Raw genomic sequence first — 11120 nt, 5'->3', positions numbered from 1 at the left:
GTTTTGTTGACCTGAATTGAAATTTAACCACTTTATATGGTCCCTTGCAGTGTTGGAACAATTCCAGTAAAGTTTTAGGTATTGTTGTTACCACTAACTGCATTGTTGCCTTTTACATGTAATCATGTAGTCTTTTATAATGAGACTATTGCCAGATATGGTTATGATATTATATTGTTTTTGAGCATAGTGACATGTATGTATTCTAGTAGTATTATCCTCATTTTTTGTTTTATTACTATTATTAATTGTGTATTTGTTGAGCCATTTATGATGTAATGGACATACAGTACCAGTCAAAAGTTTGGACACACCTTCTCATTCAACTACTTTGAAGAATCTAAAATATAAAACATATTCTGGTTTGTTGAGCATTTGTTTGTTTACCACATAATTCCATATGTGTTCCTTCATAGTTTGGATGTCTTCAATATTAATCTACAATGTAGAAAAAAAATAAAAATAAAGAAAAACCATTGAATGAGAAATTGTGTCCAAACTTTTGACTGGTACTGTAGGTTATAATGCAAACAAGAGACATAGTAAAAGAAAAACAAGATAAAAAAAAAACAAGTATTATAAATAAGCAATAAAAACAGTAAAGAATCCACAATAACTGAAATATTATATACACAGACAGAAAACTATTATAACTATAATTGTAGGCTATGATTGAAAATGTGTGGTGTATATTTTGCATTTAGTAATTTATTTGATGTCACACAAAAAAACGTTATGTTCACGTTAAACTGTTTTTTTTAATTATATACAGTACCAGTCAAAAGTTTGGACACACCTTCTCATTCAACTACTTTGAAGAATCTAAAATATAAAACATATTCTGGTTTGTTGAGCATTTGTTTGTTTACCACATAATTCCATATGTGTTCCTTCATAGTTTGGATGTCTTCAATATTAACCTACAATGTACAATGTAAAGAAAAAACCATTGAATGAGAAGGTGTGTCCAAACCTTTGACTGGTACTGTAGATAACACCATTTATTTAGCTGTGTCAAAAAGTAGACCGCTCACTGGCCACAGTCTGAAACGCGCATGCGCAAAGCGGAGGAAATACTACGCTGCCAGCTCAGCTGATGATGGCAGACTCTGCAAGTATCGAAGAAGTAGCTGTGATCGGTAACACCGACATCACCTCAACAGAATCCGAGAACAACCTCATAAACACGGTCGTACTTTTTTTTGATATTACTCTATGACAAAACATTTCTTTTTCTTTTAAAGCTTAAAAACCTGTTTTCACAAGTCAACACTTCTCCAAACAGGCCTCACGTTGTGTCGGCTGTGTTAGGTGGAGTCAGTGACATGAAGCAACTGAGATTGTTTCTCCATGCAACTCTTCAGAAAAAGCTACATTTGGCTAACTTGCTAGCTCTGCAAAGCATCAATGAAGTTACACAAAGTGAGCTTGGTGTGCGTGTGCTTGCAGTAGTTTGGAGCTGACGTCACTTTGTAAACTTTACCCCTGCTGTTAGCTTGCCTGCTAGCAAGTCTGCACACTGAGCCTTAACTAGACTAACTTTAGAGTATCAAGAGACCTATTTTTGTCCTGCAAGTACCGTGGTTTCTAGTGAGAAAAAACGACTTCCGGATACATAAGCATGTACTATTTCAGTGCTTCATGGTGCTTGTATTGCATTGCATTGCATTGTCTTGTGACCTGCACATGCCTGTCATTACCTTTTGTAAAGAAACGTGAAAACGTTGCAGAAAGTTATCTAACATGTAACTTGTTGAATACTTTTCAGTCTGTTTAAAACAGACTTCAACTAAACTTTATTGTCCACCACAGTGTGGACATTTGTCTTTTTTTTTGTAGTCCCTGAGAACTACACTTACCCTGCACAAACCTGTCTGTTTACCTGATATCACTTTTTTTCACATACAGTACCAGTCAAAAGTTTGGACACACCTTCTCATTCAACCAGATATGGTTATGATATTATATTGTTTTTGAGCATAGTGACATGTATGTATTCTAGTAGTATTATCCTCCTATTTTGTTTTATTACTATTATTAATTGTGTATTTTGTTGAGCCATTTATGATGTAATGGACATACAGTACCAGTCAAAAGTTTGGACACACCTTCTCATTCAACTACTTTGAATAATCTAAAATATAAAACATGTTCTGGTTTGTTGAGCATTTGTTTGTTGACCACATAATTCCATATGTGTTCCTTCATAGTTTGGATGTCTTCAATATTAATCTACAATGTAGAAAAAAATAAAAAATAAAGAAAAACCATTGAATGAGAAGGTGTGTCCAAACCTTTGACTGGTACTGTACCTTTTGTTATGTTATACTTTCATAGACTTTGTCTTTTTGTCATGCTCACACATTATTTTTTATCTTTATCTGTATAGATGGTGGAAAGAGGGACAACTCTGTTGAAAAAAATGGAGATAAATGTGGCGGAGGCAGAGAAGAGAACAGGGAAGAACACGGTTAACATGCAGGAAACCTACACAGTCTACCTCATAGAAACACGGTAGGTCATAAACCAGAATGTACGTTTTGATGCTGACGTTGTTGTTACAACATAAGCAGAAAAAAGCAGCTGTGACAACAAGAAGAGTGGAGTTTGACCACTTACGCCTACACTTCATCAATGATAAAAGCACTAAAGACATATTTGCTTTATCTTGGACAATGTTATTAAATAGTGTCCTTAGAGTAAATAAGTCAAATACTTCCTCCAAGGTATGCAGTTTGGCATCCTTAAACGAGGCTGGGAATCTCTGGGTGTCTTATTATTTGATTGGATTTTAATGTTACTGGTGCTGTTATTTGATTGCTTAAATAGACATTAGCCTTTTGTGCTTATTTAAGCTGGTTAAATGAATCAAGATCAAGGAGCAAAATTGATTGCTTACTTCACTACATTCGACCCCCTACTCTTCTAAAATAATGTGTCTTCATTACTTGATTATTCAGCTTCCATTTAGAGCGGTGTCTTAATTCAAGTAGTTTTGTCCATTGGTGCATTGTCTTTCAAAAGGTAATCACAATGCCTCTAACAAGATTTTTTTTTTCCCGTTTCCCTACTCAGAAAACGCCCCTAGCATAGTCAAAGCTATATGTGATATGTTGCTATTTCTGTGTTTTAAAATGCTTTGAGGAAGAACAATAGCTCCAATATCCTGACCATTTCTATGTTGACACCTGATAGCAACACTGTTTATATCCTATCCTCTGTCTACAGGCCAGCCGAAACAGTTCTAGAGGGGGTTTCTCCCGCCACACCTGACACTTTGTGGAGACGCTACAGTGAGTTTGAGTTGCTCAGAACATACCTCCTGGTCACCTACCCCTACATCATCATCCCTCCACTACCAGAGAAAAGGGTGGGTAACACATACTGTAGGTGGAAGGAAACTAATGATTAATTAAAAAAAAAACATGAATTACGAATAATTAATTTGCTTGGTGTAACTAAGGACTTTTTGTGATAAAACTTCAAACGTAGCTGGTTACTGAGATTTACTTAGTCTTACTTTCGTTTGCTCTCAGTTTCTTCCTGGTAGTAGATACGCCCTTATCTTTTGAGGTGTTATTCACACTTCTTTTTTTGTGCCTCTTGTAGGCAGAGTTCCAGTGGCACAAACTGTCAGCCGACAACCTCGACCCAGACTTTGTTGAGCGACGGAGAGTCGGTCTGGAAAACTTCCTGCTTCGTGTTGCCTCACATCCTGTCCTTTCCAATGACAAAATCTTCTTCCTCTTTCTGACAGAGGTAAACACTTAAGCCTGAGTCAGCTAGTTCCACATAATGTCCCATTGAATTCTTCTGCCACACATATGCAGACATGCACACTCTAGCACTCTCACAGTCTAACAGGGATTTCAAATTGACAACATTTTGAAAAAACAACACATGAAGCCGCACTGGTGGGAGAAAACAAAGAAGGCGTATGAAAGGCCACTTACAATTAGAAGGGATTTAACACCGCAGTGGGAACAATGGATGCTAAATGTGTTTTTTTTGTAGGATCCCTTAAAATGACACCTGATGTACCCACACAGTGATCTCATTTAAATTAATGAGAACCTATCATTTTTGCAACATAGCTATTGCATGCACCGACACCAGAAACAATACCTACCAGCACATAATTCTAATTTTCTGTTTGTCTGTTAGTATGGAAGTGAAAATTACTGCTGTTAAAAAATCGGTGGTTTTTTTTCCACATCTTCAATGTAACTTTCAATCCAGCACAGCCCCTTGTGGTGTTTTGTTGTGTTTAATTGTCTGCTCAAGAGCCCCATTTTTACACAGTGTGGTTGATAATCCTGTCTATCATGTGTCCTCAGGAGAAAGGATGGAGGGAGGCGGTTTTGGAGACAGGTTTCCAGGACAAGGTATACAGTCACACTTTACTTGAATGTCAGTGTTTCAGTCACTTGTTTTATGAAAGGCAAACTTGATCATATCAAAAACAACTCTTCTTGAATTCTTCTGTATTCCATATGCAAAATAAAACCCTGTTAAGATGTTTATAATTCTGTTCCCCACCAGGTTGATTCCAGACTAAAGTCTGTGAGTGCCATGTTCAGAGTCAAGAACCCTGACAAGTAGGTGAAAAACAGACAGATAAAAAGTTAACTTTTCATTGGTGTTCCTCTTTAACATTTTACCAGGATTTATATAAAGCAGGAAATTAAGTCAGATTACTGAATTATTGTGAAATAGTTTTCTTCAGAGCTGTAATGAGAAGACCTAATTCAAAATGAGTTATCCCAGTGGTAGTAAGATAAATAACATTTACTCATTAGAAAATCATAACACAATACAGCATCAGAAACACAAAGAAATGCTTGGATTCAGTTAAACACTGTTTGAGTTATGATCCGTGTGTTGTGTTCTCCAGGCGATTCACAGCGCTGAAACAATACAGTGATGATCTGAACACTGTCATCTCTCAGTTACTGAGGGTGCGAGCGGTGAGTTTTTGCATGTGCAAAATGCACAAACACACACATCTATATTTAACTTTCTATTGAGGTTTGGCCAGTGGTTTATGCTTATATTTGCATATTTTTTTGTTATTCTGCCAAATCATGAGAAAAATAACCAGTTCTTTAGCTTTCTGTTTTCTGACTTTTTTTGTCCTGGGCAAGTAGTGCACTGTGGGCTTGTGTGCTCTTGTTTTGTGAGCACTACACTACCAGCTTTATTTATTTATCTGACCACGTAATAATGATTGATTTGATTGTTTTTTTTATTCCAGAAAGTAGCAGACAGGCTGTATGGAGTCTTCAAGGTCCATGGTAACTACGGCAGAGTCTTCAGGTGAGAAACACCTTTTCTTTTTTTACTGCATTTCTACATTAATAAAAAAGTCAGAGTTTTGGCCTAAAAGAGGGAACTACATTTATAAAAAGTAAAGCATTAACAAGCCCTCAGTTTACATTAAATGACACGTGGTGAATATACTTTATCCAGATACCTCTGATCTACAGTTTTGCTTATAGAAACATGTAAGCCTCATCATATTATACATCATTTGAATTGCTGAATATTTCCCCCCTGTGTCTGTAATGGCTTTGCATTGTTTTGGCATAAGGAAACAGATGTACACTTTTTCTACAGAATACATGTACACATACTGATGAATTAAGTATTAAAGGGGGCGGCAGGGTAACTCATTTGTTCATGGAGATGCAATGTTTTGACTTCATCATTTCCTTTAGTTTCTGTATTATTTTGACCTGAAATTGTATGTTTGAGATGCTTAGCTGAAATATTTTGAAGCTTCAAGATAAATTTTATAAATAAATCTTAAATAATGCTGTAAACGGTCATGCACAAATGGTAAGCACAATAAGCAGTTGTAGAATTACACCTGAATTGTTGTCTCTCCAGTGAGTGGAGTGCTATTGAAAAAGAGATGGGAGATGGACTACAGAGTGCGGGCCACCACATGGACACGTAAGTGGACCTAATTTCCACTTCAACTAATGTACCCTCTCACACACTCAAACTCTAGCTTACACTTAAATGTGTTGACTAAAGCAGTAATAGACCAGTCATTTCACTACTAACTTAAACACAGTCTCAAACATAATGCTTTATTTTTTGCATGTGCACAGGTATGCTGCATCAATAGATGACATTCTGGAGGAAGAAGAGCACTATGCAGACCAACTGAAAGAATACCTTTTCTACGCTGATGCTGTCCGGTAAGTGCATGTTTGAGAGAGAGAGAGAGAGAGAGAGAGAGAGAGAGAGAGAGAGAGAGAGAGAGAGAGAGAGAGAGAGAGAGAGAGAGAGAGAGAGAGAGAGAGAGAGAGAGAGAGAGAGAGAGAGAGAGAGAGAGAGAGAGAGAGAGATCTATATCTATATCTATACAAGGCCAAACAAGAAGCTGAAATGTAATATTAGTTAATTTAGCAAATGCTGTTATTGGTTTTGACAGACTATCAGAACAGATTGCAAGTTGGCACTCTTTATTACCATTTGGTTTGAAGAAATATCATATGTGCTGAAGTTGAATTGTTATTAAAGCATCATACATCAGTTTATTAATCCTGCTTGAGTGATCTTGACTCTTTGTTATGGAGCTAACTCTGACCATAGATCAAACCAGATATCCAAGAACAAGATATGCCTCCTCCTGGCTCAGAGTATTGAACTGGTATATCATTATTCATATCTCTTAATGTGAGAGCGGCTGTAGAGATACAACCCTGTCTTTTCAACACTCCAATTTGCTCTTATTTTTGCATTTGGTTTAAGCTTTCCTTCGGTGACTTTTAGAGCTGTTTGTTGAAAAAGTACAACACTGACGTTTTGTGATTCGGCCTCATGTTGCCATATCTTTTTATTCAAAACAAAGTAACATGCAACTGTGCCAATGCAAATTCTTTGTATCATATGTAAACCATCTTTCAGCAGAACATATAATGCAGACTTGTAGTTATCAACAAGAACTGATGTTAGGGCAACTTAATTGGATGGAGATCTCTTACTGTATGTCTGTATCATTTGATGATAGTGGAAGTGTCATATTTGTCTGCCTGTTTGTTGTAATATTAGTATCAGGATCCATCAATATAATAGGACTACACATTTTTGGGTTTACATTTTAATCAACTTTTTAAAAATGTGTCAATTTCTGAGTGTGTGTTTTGTGAATTCAGGTCAGTTTGTAAGAAACATGAGCTGATCCAGTATGAACTGGAGATGGTAGCTCAGGACCTGGTCAATAAGAAACAACAGAAAGAAGAGCTGGCTACTGGGGTGAGGCACTCACACACTCTCATTATCTCTCACTTTCTCCCACACATTTTGGGAATGTACACAGGTGTATATCACCTGTGTACATTCCAAGAATATGAGTCATATCAAAAGTGTGCATTTGTGAATTTGTATTTTTTTATTTATTATGATCTGTTTTGATGGAAACATGAGTGAATCAACTAATTTGTTTGTGTGTCTGTGTGTCCAGACAGTACGTGTCTTTTCTCTGAAGGGGATGACCAGTAAACTCTTCGGCCAAGAGACCCAGGAGCAGAAGGAGAGCAGGTTGGCTGCCCTGGAGCAGAGTATCCGTGAGGGAGAGGAAACGCTCAAGGAAAAGAACACAGAGTGCCAGTAAGCTCAGCAGCAATGAATCAATCCTACACCTTTTTCATATTTGTCTGTCTTTAAATTTTATTTTATTCTTTGTCTTAGATGTCTTCTCCTCTCACACTTTTCGTTTGTCTGGAAATATATTATATCGTCTGTTTTTATCAGTTACACAATTTTCCCTGTTCTTTATATGGAGTTCCTCCAAAATCAGGTATTATGTATGATTTAAAAAGACATCAGCAATAGTACTTTTGAAAACAAAAGCCACCACTGTTGTTCTTCTTCCTCTACAATGAATTATCCCCCCCCACAAAATGACTGACATTAGCATGTGTCTATGTGATTGTGTCCTCAGAGAGTTTGTGCAAACAGCCTGGGAAGACATTGAACGTTTTAGGGAACAGAAGGACAGAGATCTGCGAGAAGCGCTAATTAGCTATGCCATTATGCAGATCAGCATGTGTAAGAAGGTAAGGGGCTCTTTTCCACCATGTGTTTGTTCTTGTATACTTGCTTACTTCAAAATGCCAGGTGTGTGATGATGTTGACTCTTCAGCAGTTCTGCTTCCAAACAGTTTTCCTTTCGATTCCATTAAAATCACTCTTGTTCTTTGTCACTCCATGACTGTCTCAGGGAATCCAGGTGTGGTCCAACGCCAAGGAGTGTTTCAACAAAATGTGAGCCACTTCCCAGCCAATCACTCACTTGCACCGAAAAAATAGCAATTCAGATTGTACAATGGGGGATCATCAGCCAATCGTTAAACTGCAGCCTTATGAAGATCGACCATGGGATCCAAAAATACTGTCCTCACTGTGTTTGCTACTTTGAATGATTCTGCCTATCTCTCTCTCACACACACACATGCCACATTTATTTAGAAAAAGTGTCAGAGTTATTCAGTGGATCCATGCCTTTTAAATCCAAGTGTCTTTAACAGTACCAGTCATATGGCATTTTGCTGATGTTACTGTCATACTAGCAGATGACCCAAATTTTCAATACTTTTTATTCCTTCGTTGCACAGCTGACAGCGTGTCATAGAGAAAAAATCCTGCACTTACAATGCATGATAGTTGCACATTGGTAATGGCTGTGCAGTGTATTACAGTTACACTTCACTTCCCAAATGTAGCAGAACTGTGCAATGAAATAAAAGGACAGACCTTGGGGAATCAGTCTGAGAACTGTTGCCAGGAATTATTTCCAGAAGAATACTACTACCACTACTTCTTAGCCTCAAATATGAGACATAAAAATGTCAGGTGGAGATTTATCAGAAACAAGAAATTATATGGTAAGGCAAGGGAACATGGACCACTTCCTTTTCTTCTTTTTCCTAAAATATGTCTACTACACTTCATGCTGAAGTCAGTCTTTTTGCTGTTATTAATCGATAGCTGACCAAAGTGCTAATGACCAAGTACTAGTTTGTATAGTACAGATCACAGGTGGGGAGTACAGGAGAGGTGTCGACATGCTTAGGGTAATTTGGGTAATTGATAGAGAATCTTTTTTTGTTTTATGCCAAAAGCAAATAGCCATGAGTAAGATAAAGTCACAAAGGCTTCACAGCTTTTTGGTTACAGCAGAGCCTTTTTTTTTTTCTTTCTTGTACTCCTTAATTGAGACTTCCAGATTTTTTCTTGAGGATTTGAACATTGCACCATCACAACCTACCTGATCTACCAAGTGCAACCATAAGTGTTGCAACACACTTATAGATCAGTAGTTGAGCTTTTTCTTTGCTTTCAAACTTGATCGCCTTAATATGAACATTGGTCTGGTAAAACAGAGGAGGGACAGTAAAGTAGTTTGACCCTTTCTGCTCACTGTCAATCTGCCTTACCTCTTTTTCTGATAAGTTATTGCACTAAGTTCCAAGCATGCCTCAGGTCAATGGTTATTAAAATATTCTGACCAAATAGTGGAAAACTTTAACTACAGATATGTCGGACCTTCAAATTCTAGCTCAATACATTTGATATACAAACACAATACATGTTTATACTTTTGCTTTCTTAATATGATTTCCACCAGAGGAGGAAAGATTGGTGCAAAATGTACATGTAATAGTTGTGCAGAGATATTTTCCTTCAGCTAACCCTGCCGTTTCAGAATAAACAATCAGTTTACTGAAATAATAATTAAAGCTTTATGTATGTTTTTATAATAAACATGTTCAATGAGAGATTGTTTTTATGTACATGTAATCACTGTGCTAAGACACTAATAAAAATATTTCTCTTTTTTAACTATTTTTATTGCATTTTTATAACAAATACTGTACAAATGAGTGAAAGGTGTAAAGCTAGGACGACATGTGACTCTGCTGGTTTCACACTATGTTGACGGATTACTGAGGAATGATCCTTGTTGAATTTTCATGTAGGGAAATGAAGCTGTATTTTAATAAACACATTCTGAAGGTCAGACTACTGTAATTCATCAGTGTGAAAGTAACAGCCTTGCCTCTATGCAATGCTTTGTTCCAAGACACCTGTAGTGATGGTGTGTGAATCAGATGATGCATGCATGTCAAGTCCCAACATGAATGAATTCTGACATCACACAGGAAGTAATTCTCGTTTGGTTAGTTTCCTAAAACAGGAAGTATGTCAAGCTAAATGCATCAACTGTGAATATGATGTAGTGTAGAAAAATACATAACTTTTTCAACAAAAAAAGAATATTTAAGGTGTTAAATAAAATAAAAAAAAGGTCCCTTTTGATGTATGACCTGTGCTAAGGTCTTTTATTTCAGCCAATTGGTGTAAAAAAAAGTATAGGTTGGGTATTTACTCAAACTTAAACGTATGCTTAATCTGATATTAAAGGACTTAATAGATGTACTTCTCCCTTCACCATTTATTATGTACTATAAAAAAATGTAATGAAAAAGAAAAACGGCTCAGATATAATAATAATAATAATAATAATAATAATAATAATAATGACATAGACATATATGGAAAACCCTAAGCATATACCGCCATATGGTGGTTTAAATGCAGTTAACTTAACTAGTAAAAACAGACTGGAACCTTTTAATGTGTATTTGGGAATGAATGTTCATAGAAAAAGAGAAGCATGAAGAGTGAACTGTGAAATAAATAACCAATAGCGCCACCTGCCGATCAATATTAGTAAGAGCATTTCAATTTGGCACCGAGGCGACTTAACGAAGTGGTAATGAAAAAGAGAGCAGCCGGAGGAAAGGAAAAGAACATGCTCTCTGCTAAACCCACCTACTGGTCGGTTTGTATGAGATCATGTGTGGTTTTCTCAAATGGAAACCTAACATTAATTTACCATTAAAAAACAGACCAAAAGCCTTACATTTCCAAATCCAGTAATCCAGTGTACCCTTTAGAAACCTGAAACTCTAATAAATAAATCCAAGTGGACATAGACTTATAAGGCTGTAAGAAAGTACCAGACTGCCCTAAATCATAGCACATGTATAATGGAATATATATGGAATACACACATAAGATTGACAGATAAGATGATTGATCTT

General features: G+C 36.5%; 1 protein-coding gene across 1 annotated transcript; it reads left to right on the top strand.

The window, feature by feature from the left end:
* Window positions 1-1056: 1056 nt before the first annotated feature.
* On the top strand, window positions 1057-10026 carry snx4 (sorting nexin 4). Its single transcript, XM_054615197.1, has 14 exons — window positions 1057-1189; window positions 2390-2514; window positions 3229-3370; window positions 3610-3759; window positions 4338-4385; window positions 4543-4598; window positions 4895-4967; window positions 5255-5316; window positions 5890-5955; window positions 6117-6206; window positions 7167-7266; window positions 7475-7620; window positions 7955-8069; window positions 8234-10026. Exons 1-14 carry the CDS (start codon window positions 1097-1099, stop codon window positions 8279-8281), a joined length of 1314 nt encoding a protein of 437 aa, XP_054471172.1. The 5' UTR covers window positions 1057-1096; the 3' UTR covers window positions 8282-10026.
* The last annotated feature ends 1094 nt before the right edge of the window (window positions 10027-11120 follow it).

Source organism: Anoplopoma fimbria, chromosome 16, assembly GCF_027596085.1.
Source record: "Anoplopoma fimbria isolate UVic2021 breed Golden Eagle Sablefish chromosome 16, Afim_UVic_2022, whole genome shotgun sequence".
NCBI classification, from domain to species: domain Eukaryota; kingdom Metazoa; phylum Chordata; class Actinopteri; order Perciformes; family Anoplopomatidae; genus Anoplopoma; species Anoplopoma fimbria.
This window is presented reverse-complemented; position numbering and strand designations above follow the sequence as displayed.

Excerpts from the sequence above, each read along its gene's own strand:
- snx4 (XM_054615197.1), top strand. The coding sequence starts at position 1,097 with ATGATGGCAGACTCTGCAAGTATCGAAGAAGTAGCTGTGATCGGTAAC. Across the intron at positions 3,760-4,337 it reads TCTTCCTCTTTCTGACAGAG|GAGAAAGGATGGAGGGAGGC; the intron begins GTAAACACTTAA and ends ATGTGTCCTCAG. Across the intron at positions 4,386-4,542 it reads AGACAGGTTTCCAGGACAAG|GTTGATTCCAGACTAAAGTC; the intron begins GTATACAGTCAC and ends GTTCCCCACCAG.